At 33.6% G+C, this 20324-nt stretch overlaps 1 protein-coding gene across 8 annotated transcripts in view; it reads left to right on the top strand.

Annotated features, from left to right (window-relative positions):
- Nucleotides 1–20324, top strand: part of Rgl (Ral guanine nucleotide dissociation stimulator-like) — a 325958-nt gene that overhangs the window by 266743 nt on the left and 38891 nt on the right. The window contains exon 1 of one of the 8 annotated variants that reach the window (XM_072537240.1): nucleotides 10572–10774. The exons of 4 other annotated variants lie outside the window; for them this stretch is intronic. In XM_072537240.1, the coding sequence (XP_072393341.1) occupies nucleotides 10691–10774 (84 nt within the window). In that variant the 5' untranslated portion in view covers nucleotides 10572–10690. Of the gene's footprint in view, nucleotides 1–10571; nucleotides 10866–20324 lie in introns of those variants that run through there. 3 more of the 8 variants (XM_072537241.1, XM_072537243.1, XM_072537242.1) reach the window with 3 other exon arrangements.

Below are 20324 nucleotides of genomic sequence, written 5' to 3' on the forward strand. Positions count from 1 at the left end.
TTCGGAATTATTAACGGTTTAAAAAATTTTATAGGTATTAAACATTTAAAATAGTGTCTTGTCTCGATAAATATGTTGAATTTTTCGACGCAAAATTTATTGACCATCATATCGAAGAAGCAGATAATACCCTAACAGATCAAAATGATTGTAATCTATTTAACCCCAAACTCCAAGACTTTTAGTTCTTGTCTGGCAAAATGAGACCATGCCTTGTAAATGGTTATAAGGCGTGATATGCCGGCTACATAAAAAGGCGATCAGCTTCAGTGTAACCACTACAAAGGTAAAACTGCTTACAAAATACAAAGGCTACAAGTTTACTCCGTGGGCATAATTGGAAAATGCCAGGCCTGATTCACTCCAGAAAAGTCAACAATTGACATGATTTATTCAATAAGACAGATTCTCGAGATTCTAATTGTCACCAGAAACATAATACCATGCGGGAAGTACGGTTTCTGGATGATCTTAGAGAGTTATTCACTAAGTTTTATGTTCCCTAAGAGGTTCTTCGGAATGACTCCAGTAGTAGAGAATATAATAGGTATCGTCTGGATACTTCATAATTATAAAAAACCCAGTATTCCTTCTGAGCGAAAGTAGAATGGGTAATAAGCAATTTGGATTTAGAAATAGTCTAGGAACTATTTTGTATGCACGTTCTCTTACAAAAAAAAACTCCATGGTACGACGAAAGGGTGAAAGCACTAGCAAATGAAAAGAAACAAGCTTTCCTAACATACAAAGGAGTGAAGACACCGGAGGCACGAGAAGATTACGTGAGAATCAGGAATAGAGTAAACGGAGAAATAGATAACATCAAAAAAGAACACTGGGAAAAATTTACCAAAGATATGGAATACGACCTCTATGAATCCCAGAAAAAGGTGTGGAAGATGATAAGGAGACAAAAAACAGAAATTAATGCTTTTGTACGCATAGATAACATTACGGAGGAACAATGGACTGAGCATTTCACGAAATTATATGGAGAAGGAGAAGAAGAGAAGAGAAAGAGTCATTAACGAAACTCACGATAGAGTACTAATATCAGAAGAAGAGCTACAAAAACGAATAAAAAAATTAAAAAACAGAAAAGCCCCTGGTCCTGATACGATAAACAATGAACTGCTAAAATATGGAGGAACAACACTACGCAAATGGCTCCTAAAATTATTCGTCGATATAATAAATACCGGAATAGTACCAGCGGAATGGAAGGAAAGTCTCCTGCTACCGATACTTAAAATGGGAAACTCGAGAAATCCTGAAAATTATAGACGTATTACTCTGATGAATAGTACATTAAAATTGTTAACGGCAGTCATAAAAGATAAAATCAAGGAAAAAGGCAGATGAAAAACAAGGCTTCCGGAAGAACCGCAGCACAATAGACGCAATTTTTATTATCAGACAAATAATAGAGAAGTCTATTGAATATGGATAACCAGCATACATGTGCTTTGTAGATTTAAAAAGTGCTTTTGACAGGGTGAAGCGAAATGACATCTTAAATTTATTACAAGCTGAACAAATAGACCATCAGATAATAAGGACAATTAATGAAATTAACAAGAACAACAAGACCAGAGTTATAATGCCAACAGGGGAAACAAAATGCATAGAACTAAAAGGAGGAATCCGCCAAGGGCTGAGGGCTGAGCGAGACTCGCTCAGCCCATTGTTATTCAATATGGTGATGAATCAAATAATTAACAAAGTAAGAAAATGACACGGATACCACATGGGAGTGCATAAAATCACGATACTATGCTATGCCGATGATGCAGTACTAATTGCTGATCACGAAGATGACCTACAAAGGCAGCTCCACACCTTCAATATCACAGCAAACAAACTTAATATGAGAATATCAGTAGAAAAAACTAAATGTATAGAGATCAGTAAAGAGCCGCGTAGATGCAAACTAGAAATAGACGGCAAAATTGTAGGACAAGTAATGAAATTCAATTACCTAGAAGTAGAGATCACTAGTGACAGGGATATAAGAACAGAGACCACAAGGCAAGCATCAAAAGCGGCAAGAGTAAGTGGTTGCCTCCGAGAAACCATATGAAGAAACAAATATCTTACCACGGAAAGCAAACTGAAAGTATACAAAACAACAGTAAGACCAATCCTAACATATGCAGCGGAGACAAGGACCGATACAAGAAAGACGGAACAACAAATCAACAATATCGAAATGAAAGTATTAAGATCAATAGCGGGCATATCATTAAGAGACAGACAAACCAACAGAAGTATACGCGAACAATGCAAAATTCAAAATATTAACAGGTGGATAAAAACAAGAAAAAAACACTGGAACGAACATGTAAACCGAATGGGACCAGATAGATTAGCGAACATCTGTAAAAACAACAAGCCGTATAGCACAAGACCCGTTGGAAGGCCGCTAAAAAGGTGTAAAGATAATGTACAGTCAACAACGACTGAAACAGAATAAGAGGCAAATAAACAGGAGTAATCCTAGTCGCACGAAGAAGAAGTTCTCTTACAAAAAAGGTGTAAGTTCCGAAAGAACGTTTATGTTTGTTTCATCGACTTCGAGAAGGCATTCGACTGAGTACAACACGATACAGTTTTCGATTGACTGCGGGCGATTTTGACCACTACTACGATATAAGACTGCTAAAATACTTATATGACAATCAAGTAGCCTCTATTCAAATTGGAGATAGTCGTACTGAAAAACTACCCATCAAACATGGAGTACGACAGGGTTGTGTTTTGTCACCCAGTATTTTTAATCTATACTCTGAAGAAATCTTTAGGAAGGCTTTGGATGACAGATAACAGGGAGTAAGACTTGGCGGAGAAGTGATCAACAATATCAGATACGCTGACGATACAGCCGTTCTTGCAGATAATTTACAAGATCTCCATACATTAGTAAATATAGTCAGTGAAGCAATGTGAAGCCAAAGGATGCAATTATTACTATAGATTAAGGTCTGCTTTCGCTTAATGGAGAGGAGATAGAACGCGTAAGCCATTTTAAATATATTGACAGCTGGTTAAATGTAAATTGTGACTCTTATAAAGAGATAATAACTATGAACGATATATTACGTAAGGCTTTTATGACCTAGAAACCAGTTTTATACAATAGAAACCCGTCGATGCATATTCGCATGAAGGTCCTGAAATGTTATGTGTAATCTATCCTATTATATGGTCATTGTTATGGTTATAATAGATCGGAGGAAAACCCATTTGTGAGCCCTTCAGTCACTTAGATCTCCTAAGACGGGTTCAATTATTGGGTTGTGAGACATGGACATTAAAAACCACAATACTTAACAAATTAGAAGTATTCGAATTATTGTGGTGCTATACTGCGACCGAGCTTAAAAATATCATGGGTTTCGCATACTTCCAATGAAGATGTTCTTAAAATGATGAATTCAGCACGTTTACTCATAAACATCATAAAGAGGAGAAAAACAGAATACTTCGGCCAAATAATTAGCGGACCGAAATACCATCTACTTCGCCTTATAATACAAGGAAAAGTGGAGGAAAAGAGATGGATTGTTCGAAAAAACTTTCAACAACAAAAAGAAGACGAAAATAACCATACAGGCAAAAACAGGAGAAACTGAAGAAAGATACAAATAAAGAAATCCACGGAAATGTATAGAGGAGAGAATAAGAAATGGAGAGGATAAGAAATGAAGAAATCAGGAAACGCATGGGAATAGAAGGAACCATAACCGAATAGATCGAAGAAAACATGGATGGAAGGAGTAAAAAAATCAATATGGAACAACCGTCATGAATGAAAATTGTGCATCGGACTATAAGATCCGGCCTATTATGTGTTGGTTATGTACTGGTTGACTGTGAGCGCAATGCGGTCTCAGTATAGTTTGTAGTTGTCATTTTCAAGCATACTATGTATCAGGGGCGTTTTGGTAATGTAATAAGGAAGGTATAAAAACTGTACTATCATGCATTTCCAAATCGGATATAGTGTGTGTTTTGGGAACGTTTTATTCCTAATTTAAATTTTGATGTTTTTTCATTAAATATAGTAGTTGCTATGAATCACTTTGTATAACACATCTCTGTGCCTTGTATCTTTGTTTATAAAGTCTACAGATATTGCAAACAATAATAATATATTATTCATATAATTAATAATAGTATATTTAGCTATTACCGGCAATCTTGAAAAGCTTTTTAAACAAATAATTTACAAAATCCACAAGGAAAATAATTCCTGTAGCTGGCTGTATACCACGTATAACAAAAGAGGTTAGTCTTTGTATGTGGGTATATTTTATATTATAAAAACCCTTAAAAGGGCAACATTACAAGCACGAACGTTTTCGGAACAACTGTTCCATCATCAGGTTAAAATACAGGTTAACATGCCTGAGCCACCAAAATATTTGGGTAAAAACCCTTTAAAATGAAAAATGTTACCAAAGATTGTACATGATGTTTATAATATTATATGATGTTTAATATTTTAATTAGATTTTACTTCAGGTAACATACACCCATGCTTAAGTGAGTTCCAGTGTCCGGAGAGTAAACCTCTTCAAACGGACTACGGTTGGCAACTAGTTGCCAACCGTAGTCCGTTTGAAGAGGTTTACTCTCCGGACACTGGAACTCACTTAAGCATGGGTGTATGTTACCTGAAGTAAAATCTAATTAAAATATTAAACATCATATAATATTATAAACATCATGTACAATCTTTGGTAACATTTTTCATTTTAAAGGGTTTTTACCCAAATATTTTGGTGGCTCAGGCATGTTAACCTGTATTTTAACCTGATGATGGAACAGTTGTTCCGAAAACGTTCGTGCTTGTAATGTTGCCCTTTTAAGGGTTTTTATAAAATAAAATATACCCACATACAAAGACTAACCTCTTTTTTTAAATAATTTACATTCTAATAATACTGATGAGTTTATAATAAACGACTGCCCACCAAAGGGACGTTTCGGAACTACGCACGAGCAGGCACACCTTTCAGTATAAACGTTCATAATTATAACTCATCCTGTATATGACCACGTGTTCGATTCGGCGTGTTCAACGGAGGAAAACACGACCTAGGTCGTGATAACATTACTGACCGTGAATGAAAAAAGAAAAAGCTATGTATTGTAGGAACGTGTTATCGTCAGTGCAAAATGTTCGTATTAGTGCATTTGTTTGTTTATGTTGTTCAGCAAGCTTATATTTGGAGCTTCTGGGATAAACATGTAGTATGCAGTGTATATTTCAAAGATCAAACCTGTGCTCCATGTTTTTCCTACGGATCATCCTATAACGTCAATTTTGACGTTTTACTTTAGTTGTGCGAATATTTATGTGGCTATAATCTTGTTCACATAACATATACCATATAACCTTGTATAACAATATTTTGCTGTTCAATATGCACTCACTCCTACCCTTTCGACACACTTATTCCGACGATAATCCAATTTAGCAGTCTCTTTTACCTCCGATTGAATATTACATTAAACTTAAAATCCTTTTTAGAATCGTTTTTTAAGTTAGGAAACAAATAATGACCACTGGGAGTGTAATCTCAAAATAGAGCCAATAAGGCAGTAATTAAAATCGATTTTATCCCTTGTAATTTTAGATTCGTGGGCAGGTGTATTACCCTGATCGAAATCACTTCGTGTAAACGAATTCGTTTTCCTTGATTTATTAATCATTCCTGATAAGTTATTGCAGCATAATGCTCGCCATTTATTGAAGTAGTCGATCAAAATCCTAAAACTCAGTTGGTATATTCTTTCTCACTGATTTTATCAGTTTTACATTCTTTGATAGTGCAAAATGTCAGTTTTACATTCTTTGATAGTGCAATATATTGATATTTCCATTGTTTCTGGAATGTCCTTGGTTCTGAGATTATAACGATATACACTGGTTTCATTTCATTAAATCTTATAAAACTTCGCAAAAAGTTCTTCGAATTGTGGCAGAAGCATGCTCCAACATAAAAAATGAAATGAGTCATAATATGCGTGATCACTAGAGTTTATCGTTTAGCTGTCCCTATGACTTTTAACAGGAAGCATATCGGTAGGGGAGAGTCTATTCTTTATTTAGCGTATAACATACAATAAGAACATATAATTAAAAGCAATAGAAATCGTTAAATGGAGTATAACAAACGAACATCTACTATATCAATATAATCTAAAACGTTTTCGGTAGCATTCAGGAATTCCATCTTCTTAGTTTTTCTTGCTGTTCTGTCAATATATTACTCTCCCTAATTCTTTACATCCATCCTTACATCCCTAGTAATTCTTCACCTACTTATTTCATGGTGTTTCTGCACCCTTCCCACTCTTAACCTATGTTTTCATGTTTTGATCTGTTTTCTAGTTTGATGTTTATATTTTGTTTATATTCCCTATTTTTGTTTGTATCTTTGACTCCTTTTACATTGTATGTTTAGAACCTATTTCTTTTTTTATGTTTAAAATTCTTGCCCTTACCCTACTTTCGACCCAGTACTGATCAGAATCCGCATTTTCTCCTCTCGTGGTGACGACGTTTATTATATTAGATTGATGTCTTAGGTCTACAATCTATCATATTTACCGTCTGGTGATTTTCAGGTGCCTTTGTGTATATCTTTACTCGAGAAGTTAAAATTATACAATCGATTCCAAAAAAACTACTACGAAAAAAGACATTTTTGAAATCGGAGCATCAAAAATGTTTAAAATTCGTTATTTCTCAAGCAGTCAATTTTTTTTCTGTTCTAGTTCTTCCTTTGGTGGAATTTTCAGTTTTTTGTCGAAGCTTGTAAAATTAAAGTATTTGCTTCGTTGTGTAGTTGCAGCAATCGTTGTTTTAGCTGCTAATTCAGATTTGAGGACATCGATTAATATAATAATTTTGATAATTGCGGGGATGATTGTATTTGTAACAATATGATTCATGAAAACTTATTTTATAAACTAGATCCAACTGGTTATTTTTATTATAGTGGAAATATAATATGCTATTGTTACAATGTAAAGTGACCAGCATGGAAACATATCTTCTTACCCTCCACCAATGATCGAATTCAAAATTTCTGAGAATTCATGATTGGCACGTGATTTCGGGTATTTTCGACTAGTTATTACGCGTAATTTTGGATGACTTATTTAATTTTTTGTTTGATAGAGTATAGCTAGAAACATTCGATTCAATTATTTGTTAGTTTTATCAAAGTATAAAGCAGCCGTTTCCTAGAGCTGTCGCTGGAAAGAGCCGGACCGAAAGCGAAACGGAAAATCAATCATCGCGGGAATGTTCGGCCGACGACAGTTGCGGAAAGGATGGTTTCTTAAAAGAAACGATCAGCAGTTCCTTTAAGCGTACTGTTAAAAGATATTTCGGATTTAATCTTCTAGGTATAGTTGTATACAAAATAATAACGCTGTTTCTTTTTAATTTAGGTAGTAATTGCTGCTAAAACCACTTTTCAAACAAAGTACTGTCCATATCTTGATGATAATCTAAGCGACAATCACTTACACTATTAGCAGAGAGTAATAAAGCATCTTCTACCCATCCTGATTCTCCCTCACAATGCAAAATACAAATTCTCTTCCCTCTAGAGGGAAGAACATTGGTGACGCAATTTTTACTACCATCAGTCCAACATTTTTTAACTATATCGTGGATGTCAAACCAAGTTTCATCCAAATAATACAAGTTCTTCACTTCACTTCTAAAAGACCTTAGACTCTCCAAATAATTGAACCTCCACTTTATTAAACGGCTGGATTCCATAATTGCCTGCCCTCACAGTTTTAAACATAAAACCATTAGCTTTTAAAAACCTTCAAAAAGTAGTTTTATGACACTCTGAGGGGATTATTTCTTTGTTTCTTAATTCACACAAAAGTTTATTTAAAGTTAGTAAGTTATTCACTGAATACATTTATGGTATATTGTTTCCCGTATAGCTGATAAATGAAAATTCGGTAATACTCGATGGGCACAAGAATCCTTTCTTTTTTCTCAATACTGGACCGGCTTTTATAAGTTCGTACACAGTGGATCACTTATGTCAAAAAAAACGTCTTTTGATCGCTTCTGATTTAACCGTCGAAAGAAAACCTAAATATGTAATTTTACTTTTTAAGGAATTCTTCTCGGAATTCTGTGTTTTTTATGAATTAATTAATCGGTAAATAAGATTAACCTTCCTAATGTTCCTAATACCGGGTGGGGCAAATTCTCGCCCCAGCTCTAAAGTTTTTATTAATATCTGTAATTAAGTTTAATTAATCGCTTTGACGGTTTAGGACATTGGTAGTTGATGTATTAAGAGCACAAAGAAGTAGTAAAACCCAAAATACCGCGAACAGAAAATTAAATATTCTCGTCGGATTTCGCGGAAATGTATGTGGGGCGACAATTTGCCCCACGTGGTATCGAGTGTTTTCACGTTCTACAAATCTGATTTTATCAGTTTAGACGAAAGTTCTGGAAAATGGTTACTAATGACTGTATTAATTACTTGCCATGATGTGCAGTCGCATTCTTTACATATTAGCAGTTGATTGTAATGTGTATCTCTTATCTTTGAAATTCCATTCTTGCTATTACACAGTGGGAACTTTTATAATTCCCCTATTAGCATATTTTTGTCTATATTCTTCGAAGCATCACTTTCTAGTTGGGATTGTCTCTCTAAGAAGTTGTAAAGTGCAATTAGCCCTAAGTATGTCTGATCTCTGATAACTGCTAAAATTGCCTGTTTATTTGGTGAGTTTCTGAATATGACTGTCTTCTGTCTTTGATTTTTAGTTTGTTGAATTGGTATTAAACAAAGTGTACAGACAATAAAGAGTTAAAAAAATGGTAAGATTAATGAGATACATCGAATCCTTCCGCTTAAAAATGAACTAAACTACTGGTGCGAGAAGTCGCCCCACCTGATACTTGTCGTTTTAAAATTCACCCGGTATTAGGAAGGTTAGAAAAGAGTATTTTTAACGAGTACTTACATTTGTAAACATTAAGCACAATTTGCTTTGCATCGTGTGTGAGTTGAATATAACCAGAACGTTTTTCAGGTTCAGACTCGTCTTCACTTCCTGAAATAGTGGCAGGATTGTACAGGACATCGTCACTAATCATTTCTATGTCACCCATTTATAGTTATTACACTGACTTCTGCTATAAATGAACAACAAAAGAAAAATCAAGTTCGTTTCAAATAAACTTTCTTCTAACAGAAGCTCATTTGGTGATAATTTGATATTAAGTGAACATTATCCTTTTACCTGAATAAAATTCTAAGAAATTTTCTAATCTCTTATAAACACTGGCTTTATGTGTCTAGAAATTTGTAATTCTGAATTCCAAGTACAAATGTAATTAACTGATTAAACTTAAATAGGTACACAAAATTATGTTTAAAATTTTATTTACCAATCGTTAACAACTCAAAATTGAAATACGTACCTGGCTACACCGACTTGGTATCATTTAGTAAAGTACCTTCAAACTTTGGATATAATTTAAAACTGAACCTAATGTAACGAAAGACTAAGGGTGACTATTCGTTACAGCATTAAGGGAGTACAGTCATTTTATGCTTGATATCGGCCCAGTCTCTTAATCTGGGGAATTCCGTCCGAATTATCTTGCAACGAATAGTAGGTCTCCTAAGACTATATGGTGAAACGAGCTGATCTGAAAGCGGAATGGATAACGAATCCGCCGCGGAATGTTCGGTCACCGACACTTACGGAGATGTTTTCTTATGCCTACCATATATATCAAGTATACATTAACATTGTTTGTATATATGTATGTATATATTAACATGTTATTATATACGCCGATGATGCCTACACTACACTTTCGGTGATGATGGCTGATCGTGTGATCGTCTATGATCGGCACAATTATAAGCGTCCACAAATTATTCAAGCGATTCCTTTTGTTGCGTCTCTGCAAAACCGACAATTCATAGGTTTTAGGCGATCGTAGACAATGATGGGTAAGTATAGCCGAGTGTGCTCTCTACACAGTCGTGCTCGCGCTTATATGTAATCGCCGATTATAAAGAGGAGCCTTTAATTTAAACACAATGATTCCCACTGAATTGTGTCAGCTGCGATGCCGTCTCTACCGATTTCTCCATAGATCGACCGATTCGGCAGCACTTTGACGACGTTTAGAAAAAGTCACAAGCGACAGGTCTTTGATTTTAAGAACTTTTAGAAATGCATCAATATATTTTAGTTAACAATGAACATATAGTGGAAAATCGATTCTATCTATTTACCATAATTTGGGAATTTACTAAAGGTTCAGCATACGAATATATGACGATATAAACTACCTAATTGCCAGCGATAACACTTCTAAATAAAAATTCACAAAAATTAGATACGTAACAAACGTTATCAGCAATGTCCGTGCAATCGTCGTTACTTTTTATGATTCATATGGGCACGTATCTCATAAAGTACATCGCTTGTTTTGTCATAGCAAACACTGTTGTGGTTTCGATAAAAATTTTCATTATCGCTAATGTAAACGTAACAAAAGCACCAGTTTTGTTTTAAATTCGTTCGAGTAAAGTGCTCGAATTTACTAAAGACAAAAAGTGAACAAGTTTCTAAAGTTTTTCGTTTGTGCCAGACTTTCGTTTGTGGAATGATATTTGATTGGGGTCGGACTTTTATATGCTACTGCGAGGACAGTCTTTCATCTAATTTTGTGTGTTACTGTTTCGAAACTGTGAGTAGTAATTTTATAAATGGTGGAAGTGGGCGATTTCTGTTGCGAAGGCGCTTTACAGGGTTTTGTGTGCTTTTGTGATGAGCTTATCGTGAGTATTCGTAATAATAGAAACACATATATACCGCTCCCACACAGAATATGATAAAAATGCTCAATTCGTTATTTTTCTAAAATTAAAATCTATATATAAAACTTGATTATTTAGGGAAGCTCTCCTATTACGACCTATAAGACCTATTGTTTTCCCACTTTCTTGCGCCGTTTCTGATGCCTTCTCAGTAATTATTAGCAAGAAAATTAGTATATATCCAGAGGCTTTGTAGGTAGATTTTTCCTATCTTATATCAGACAACACATTATCAGATAATACTCTCTGTAGGTTTTTAAGAGCGGAGCAGTTTCAGAGTATTATCTAAAGTAATTTATTATATTTCGCATAATCTTCATTGTTCCACATCTACTATTATTTCTTGAATTTCTTCAATATTTCAGGTTTCTCAGTCTACAATTTCTTGTACGCATTTCAGTTAAAATACGCAGTCATTTTTTATTTTAAAATAATGAAATCTTTAAATCCCCTGTGGTTATAGTTTTCTATAAGTATTTCTGGGTGTCTCATTACTTTTATGTCTTCGCAATGTCTTTTGTGATATACGTCCCTTTCGAATTCTTTCAGCAATAAGTTGCAACTAATTACGCACAAGACTTCTTGTCCAATATAAGGTGTTTTTTATACGTTTTTTTTTATATTTAATTCGTCACCAATGTCGTTTCTTTATTCAGTAAAACCTTACAATGGCGACCACCCTCGGGGAATCAAAAGCTGGTCACTAGAGAAGAGTGGCGACTGATCTGCATTTTACGTTGTTTATTTGATTAAATATAATGTTTTTATTAATTAATCAACAACAATTTTAATTTATCAGAAACATAAATGAACACAATGACATTAATTTAGAAATAGGAATAATTTTTTTTATAATAAGAAAAATAAGTCTAATACTATCCAGTGCAATCTTATAGTGAGATGTAGCATTATCCAGAAACTTTTCTATTCTGCTTTTTTTATCTTCGTGTCAAATTTATGAAGGCATGTCGTCATAAGTTATGCTACCATCCATGCCTTTTTTGGTGGACACCCATTTAAGAAATCGATGTGTGCCCCTTAAAACATCGAGGATTTTTGCTCTTGCCATGATAAATGGTTCCTCCTTTTCACCTTCCATATTTGACACAACAAAATTGTAATTCGTTGTTTTGCAGTTTTTTTTCCAAGACACTTGTCATTCTTCATTGCATATGTTCTTGTTGACAACACATGATAGTATAGACTGTCTTGTCTTCACTAAACAGATATTTTCGGCATAATCCTTTAAAATAGCAAATAGCTTTTCTTTCCAAGATTTCAAGTTTTGGATATTAACATCAGCGGACTCACCACATATTGTCTTAAAAGTAATATCGTGTCGACGAGTTCCTTCTAACCAACCAGTTGATGCCTTGAAATCACCTAGTTCTACATATGGCACAACTTCGAGGGCTTTGGCTTGAATTATATGCACAGATATTGTTCATGTTTCGAGCCTTACAAAACTAATTGAACAGAGCTTGATCCACAGAAGTCGCTCTTTAGGAAATTTTTTTGGTCAGCGTAACCACCTTCTTAAAACAAATTTCTGGCCTCTTCTTTATTTTTCTTTAAGGCGTTTCTTTTATTGAGGGTGTTTTTATCATAGACGGGTACCTACTAGGAAATTCCGATGTTGGCTGTTCCTGCTGGTTTAAGGGAATGGTCGGTATCAAGAGGTATAAAAGAACGGGGATTTTCGTTTCTAATGAGCGGGAATTCAGAATAGGTTGTAAATTCAGGTCGAAATTTAGGAGTGGTTGCTTACTGAGGTTTTACTGTACTTGCTTCTTGCTAGTATTACTATATCGTCAGCAAGCGTATTGGCGCTTTCTCTGACCATGGAAATGTGACCATATTAATGACGACCTCGACAAACTTCGAATACAATACGATATAAAATGCAAATGAGCTGTTTCTTAACTCGATTTGGAAATGTATGAGGCATAGTTTTTATAAGGCAGAAGCTTGCAACAGTCTTTATACAGGTCATCTATGTATAAAGACTACTATCAATAATTTAAAACGGAGAATAGATATCAATGCATTCTCTAATTACCTGGCACTATCATAATACACTCGAGTGTAAAATTAACCGGACGCTCAGATTTTTCCTAAAAATATGCGTTTAAAACGTTTAAGATATTAAGTATTTAATAATAAACAAAATTTAAAAGTAAAATTTATTGTAAATCAAGAATTTAACAAAGAAAAAAGAATAAATTCAAAAAATTTGAAAATCTGTAATGGAACAAAAATTTATTTTTTTAATTTTAAACATTTTTTAATGAAAAACGATAATTAGTAAGGTGTATTACCCTACTAGCCTTAATAAGTGCTCTCATTCGATCAGGCATACTTCAGAGTAAGGCAGCAAACTCTTCGTGAGGGATTTGCTTCCATTCGTCACGAACTGATTGCATTAAGTCATTAATGATTTAAAAATCAGCATGGTTACGTTGAATACGTCGTCCCAGAATATCCTGTGCATTGTCTATTGGATTTAAGTCTGGACTCCTTGGAGTTCATGGTAATAAAACAATTCCAATTTCATTCAAGTAATCCCGTGTTATTCTTAGAATGTGCGGACAAGCATTATCTTGTATCAGACGAAAGTTTTCTTCAGCAAATGGGACAAATGCCGTTACATGATCTTTCAAACAGTGTTCAATATACCTTTCAGCGTTTAAGTAACTCCTGTTATTATAATAAGTCCTCTATGAGCCTCTAGGGAAATGTGTCCCCCACCATTATACCACCTCCACCAAATTGAACTCTGAGAGTAAACCAACATTGATGATAACGTTCACCTGTTCTTTTACAAATCTTAGGCCGCCCATCTGATGAATATCGGATAATTTTTGATTTATCCGTAAATATTCAACATTCTTTATCACCCCAATTAAGATGTTCGCGATCGAAGTGTAAACGTTGCCTACGATGATCTGCTGTTAATAGAGGTCCCGTGACAGGTATTCTAGACCCTAATCCGTATTCATTTAAGCGTCTTCGAACGGTATAAACGGAAACTGATGTACCTTCACCTGGCTTCCTGTTTTCCGAAATCTTTGTATTGCATTAAACACTACTTCTAAAAATTCCTAGTAACTAATGCTCCGCCCATCATCCTGTAAAGCAACAGCTTGTGTTACTTGTTCTGGTGTCATCTTTTCTTGGTGAAAACAAAAAAAAATAAACCCAAACTTTTAAACACTTAAAATACAAAAATAAACATATAATAATACTGTTTAATTTAAGACACTGTTTCACATTAATAATAAAAAGTTTGTGTAGAACTGTTGTGATTCGCAAAAATCATCTAAATAGGTTCAAACAAGAAAAAAACGTTATCGCCAATGTAGAAAAAAAAAATAAATTGAAAAACATTAAATAGCTAAGTTTTTATTTAAAAATGAAAAAATACATAAATATCGGAAAGTCCAGTTATTTTGCACTCCAGTGTATATATTGAACGCAATAATTAACATTGTGTACATATTATATTATTGTTTCGTTTTGTTGGATGCGTTGGACATTTGTATTGAAATCATACCGCATCCTCAATTATCGTAGTAGAACTGTTTTCATAAATATAAATTTGAATATGGGTATATCCAAAGAAAAAAAAACATTACATCAGCTTCTAAATTATCACTGGAATAACTATAACTGGCTGAACGTTGGTTTAAATTATGATAATATGGATAAGTAATGACGTTATTTATATTTATTTCGTTAGTTAGAACAAAACTGCGCCGATATTATTATCTTTACTTGTGTTATATTTGTATAATTCGAGTTATTACAATCGACGATATTTGACCACAAAGTGCACATAGATAGTGTCCCATAATGGAAATACATTAACACTAAACTTATTATACAAGATCTGCTCAAATATGCACATTTGCACGTAATACTGCCATAATAATTTACTACACAAGTTGGTCTAAATATTACCGAAGACACACAAAATGCGTCCAGATTTCACTACTTCTGTTCAAAATTAAATAACAATAACGTCAGTCAAAATTTAATTATAATTTTTATGACAACATACTGTAATGTTTATTTTAATTTATACAAAGTCTTCTAACACCAACACTAAAACACGATTCATTTATAACAGTTATTCATTTAACCGTAACAATTTATATTTTAAACTGGCTCCTTAAAACGGAAATTGCTTTTATATATTTCACCCCACGCTTCCGGAAGTCTTAGACTTTTCCCAGCGGCCTTATAGAACAGTTGTAGAACGAATCTTCACGTCGTATGTTCGATCAGGGGCGTGGCAAGGGCTTGGTGTAACACTACATTTACCAAGTGAAGGAGTCAGAAGCAAAACCGCCTAAGTAGCAAAATATACATTTTGAGAAATAAAGCAAATAAAGTTTTTGCTCCGTTAAAATTCTGGACGTTCAAAATTAAAAATTTTTAAAGTATTAAACAATTCAAAATAAGTATAACATTTTAAAGATACTTCTGGTAAGAATTTTTTTTTATTTTTTTACCTCTTTTGACTAAAAAATGCACTTAGGTTGTTTTACCTTTAAGCAAAAATGGCTTTATAATATATAAAAAGAACTAAACAAACGCTTATTATTCAATTCATATTTATTTTTCTTAAAAAAAAACACAAATTTTACTCTTTTATAACACTAAAGTTACTCATAATCTGACAAAAAATCTATATACTTATCCTGTTCGTCGTTGGCATCTTATTTTGAAGACTCAGCAGCAGTGCTTGCCTTTTTCATTGAGTTTTTTGCGGCTTTGACTCATGCGGCAAATCAATATAAAATTGATGGTAAATGAGGGGTATGAAATCTAGCAGCTGTTGTAAGTTTTCCCATTTTTGAGACTTAACTTTTAATTTTGCTTGATCTCCAAGAGGCTCCAAAGTAACATTATTCACCGGTCGTCCAACATTCTTATTGCATTTTTCAGATTCAAAAAATGGGAAGTCTTCGGCTAAAGTATTTTTAAAAGAAAATTGGTATGTTTGGTTTTTATTATATTTGGACGATTTAATGTCTCTCCATTTGATCACATGATTTTCGCTATCCTTTTTTGGATCTTTAATGAAATTCAAACATTAGCGAAATTTAATGAAATTGTTCAAATTTGAAAGGGACACAAAATCTTTCATTTTATGAACAACAATTTTTTTTGAAAACTTTTTTATTAAGTTACACTAGTGATCAGGTACAAATATCTGAGGATTTTTATTTTTCAGTTCTTCTATTAGAGCGAACCTCCGATCACACTCCATGTAGGAGTGACCAGGTTCAAAAAATTTTACCTTGTAAATATACGAAAATGTGTGACAATCTGCTTCAGCTTCGGGCTTTTTAGGCCTATGGCGCATGATAGGACAGCATACTATCAGTCCACAAAGATACATTGATTGTTTGTCATGTGATGAGACCATGTTGAACTTAGAAAGGATATCTCGTCTTTCACTTAAACTTATGTTTTTAAAGCACTCAAGTCTTAAATACTTACAGTCTGGTCCTAACTCATGTCTACATAACCTCAATTTTATCATTATGGTAAATCAACTAAGGTATCACTGTAAATAAACACAGGTATGTACGTTTACAAAACATCTGGGCAACAAACAGCACATAACAGAGACCTCTGTGGTCATGAGTCTGAACTATTTGGACTGTCATCCTTTTAGCCTCCGTATGTAGCACCTTCATTCTTTTAGCCTAGAATACGTATTTTTCAAAGTTGAATGGCTTGTACACCTTCGTCTTTTTTGCTTAGTTAGATACCATAGAATATTTTACTTGAGTTAAAGTACAAGAAATTAGTATTATCTCCATAATGTACCTACCCTCATCGTTTTAGCTTTGAGCTCTCTAAATGTAAAATGTAATTTTAATTGCAATCAATTGTTGTTATTTAATTCTATATGAATACAATATTTAAGAGATAATCTTTATTGGAAGTTTTCTCTACAAAACTGTCATTTTGTTATGATACCTTTACACTATCGTCGACATTAAAAAATAATATTAATGTCAAATGATTAAGGATTAAATCTGGAAAATAAATCGCGAAATACAATGAGTATTATTTATATTCTAAACAAAATTTCAGTATAATTTAAATTGCTGAGCATTACAAATATCCTGTCTGTAATTTACAGCAGGCCTGTCCCGTTCCGTCAATGAATGATGTAGGAAGTCCAATATTTCTAAACAAATTCGATTTCTTGGAAATTCCGGTTCCAAACTCCAGACTCGACGTTCGTCTGCGCCATATCAAAGCGAAACCCACTGAACTTTTGCGAAGATGCGGTTTTGACACAATTCGTGATAATAATCGAATAGAAATCTCCGATTAAACTGTTTACGCCTCGATTTATTCTAAGAATAGAATAAAATACCGACTCATTGCTCTTTTCGATTATATTCTTCCTCTGGTCGGTGGCAGTCATCGAGACAATGACACAGTATGAAGTTTTTTTGAAATTTTTATCTTTTGAAAAGTTTCCAATATCTTGAAAGTTTCACATTAGGGTGCACATGCCATTCTCAATGTTGAAGATAAGTTGGAAATTAGATATTAAAAATTTGAGGTACCCAAACAATATTATTCTTTTATTATCAATATTAGGTTTAGTAAAACTACATAAACTTACTTTTGCAACATTAAAATAATATTTTAAAACTAATAACAACATGAACACAGTAAAAGTACAGTTATACTAGAGGATTCGATGTAACAAAGACCTTGACCGATATTTTTAATAGATAAAAATTATTTGATGTTAAAAATTATAAAAAACAAGAGGTCCCTATATAATTTTGTCCAGACTATAATAATTAAAAAAAATGAAGTATGTCATGTATCATGAAGAACTATGAATCCATTTCATGATACAATTGATCACAACAGTTATTTATTATTTCAACTGGAAAAGCTACATCTAATGAAGTTGTCGATTTCCTCCTGAACGTCATTGAAACTGGCAGTCAACAAAAATTAGAGTTTATTTTAAATTGCTTTTCAACTCCTCGAAGATTTGAGAAACCTATAAAACGTAACAATATCATCAACTTTGCTTCTCAAAACATCACAAAAGTTCTCTTGACTAAACATAAAAATAAGAAGGTTTTGATGAAAAAGGAACGAGACATCTTTTTACGACTTCTGGCAGTTAGCATACAAAAGAAAATTAATCTAGAACATTGCTTGACTTTTCCACTCGCACCCATGCTGCCTGCACTCTTTTTATCTACTGGTGAAATGTTGAAAATTTCTAAAGCAACATTTGTGAAAACTTTGAAATCGAATACCGAAATGGTTGAGCCCAAATTTATAAAAATTTGTTTTACAAATGCTGTAGAAATCCATTTAGTATTTGATTGCTATTTATCACCCTCAATTAACGATTCTGAACGTCCAGCTCGAAAGGAATTGGATAATTCCATATAAAATTTCAGGATGTCAACAAGTTGATTAGGCCTTAAGATTTTTTACAAAGCCCTCAAAAATATCGTTTTAAAGAGGCACTGGTACGATTTTTGGCTAATTATTGAGATATTAAATTTTTTTTAGTATTATCCAAAACAAAAAAATATTTTTAACCGTTGATCATCAGTATTCAGTACTACTCGTATCAAGCTCACAATAATTACGTTGAAAAATCTGAAGAAGCTGATTTTAGATGTTACCATGAAGAAGCTTATACGCAGATTGTTTTTTAAGCTCATAAAATTGCACCTAGATCAAGGATTTTAATAAGAGCTTCGGATAATATGCACAAAGTTTCACAATGTGCAATTTGGCTAGCCTCTTCATACTACAGTCAGAGACGAAAATGCCACTCAACCTCTAAAAATCATACGAACAAGCTGAATTTTGCCAAGAATATTAATTTTTGGCACTCCAAAAAAGATGCAAAAAAGTTTACCACTTTGACCCCCGGGCTTCCCCCTAAAAACCCCCTCGCAGGGGACAAAAGCGCAAAAAAATTGATTTATCAAGATGTTGTACGCCGTAGAAAAAAATATTTTAAATAAAAAATGTAGCTGAGATAATTTAAAACAAAAATGTTGTGTTACTTTTTGTGTAGAATGAACCGTTCTCTCGGAAACAAAGCTTAAAGCGACCGTAAATTTTTGAATGTCAGCTCAACGGTAAAAATGCGATGTCTTTTGATCCAAGTGTTCTATCAACAAAAATCAAGATGCGTTTTAAAGGTAAGGAGTTTAGCTTTCGTATGCAATTTTTTATTTTGCCGCAAGTAAACTTAGATTTTATTAAGGTGTTAAATAAATAAACGTTGCGCGATTTTTGCCATTTTTATGATTTTTATGAGATCAAGATTTTCATACAATCTATCCCTGTTATTGACTGGCCACCATTAAGTTTCGATTACTAGAGCCTAACCTTCAAAACCTATAGCATGAAATTTTAGTTCTGAGTTTTGGTAAAAAATGTGACGCATTTGAAATATGATTAAAAAGCGCTGGATTTAAACTTTTACATAACAAACCATCTAGAACGTTTAAAAACTTTTTTTCAATAAAACTAGTACATTTTTCAAAAGAACCAAACTTCTGTCATAAACCACAAAAAAACCGTCATCATGGAGTCATTTCCCGTGATGTGCGATCGTTTTAAATATAAAACATTAAATTATGCGTTTTTTATTCATATTTCAAATACCTCAAATTTGTTGCTACAACTCACAATTGAAATTTTATATCATAAGTTAAAGACTAATCTCTAAAAATGGAAATTTTACTACAACTGGTCAATGAAAGTGATTAATTTTATTGATCTCGCGAGAATCTTAAAAAATTTAACACCTTTATAAAAACTGAGTTTATTCGCGGCAAAATACAAAAACTGCATACGAAAGCTGCACTCTCTACCTTGAAAACGCATATTGATTTTTGTCGATATGACACTTGAATCAAAAGATATCGAATTTTTACCGTCGAGGTGATACAAATTTTATTGAACATTGATTTCGCGCACGTAACTGTCATTCAAAATTGACGGTCGTTTCCAAGCGCTGTTTCTGAGAGAACGGTCCCTATCTCAGCTACATTTTTTATTAGAAACATTTTTTTCTACGACTTACAGATTATAGTTTATTCGTCTTCCGGGTTTGGACCGTGTCATTTGTGAGTGACCCAAAAGTGGGTTCATCTCGACGTTTCGCTACAATTGTATGTAGCTTCTTCAGGAGAACAAAAAAGAAGGAAAAAAGAGAAGAAGAAAAAGAAACAAAAGACAAGAAGATGGGTAGTTAGCAACGGTAACTCAGTTACTCAACGCAACCAGAGGCGAATACTAACTACCAAGATGGGCATTTGGTCACAGTAACTCAACTACTCAACGCAGCCAGAGGTGAAAACCAAATGCCAGGACAGGGATTCACGTCCAACAGCT

This window comes from Diabrotica undecimpunctata, chromosome 7 (assembly GCF_040954645.1).
Source record: "Diabrotica undecimpunctata isolate CICGRU chromosome 7, icDiaUnde3, whole genome shotgun sequence".
Lineage (NCBI taxonomy): Eukaryota > Metazoa > Arthropoda > Insecta > Coleoptera > Chrysomelidae > Diabrotica > Diabrotica undecimpunctata.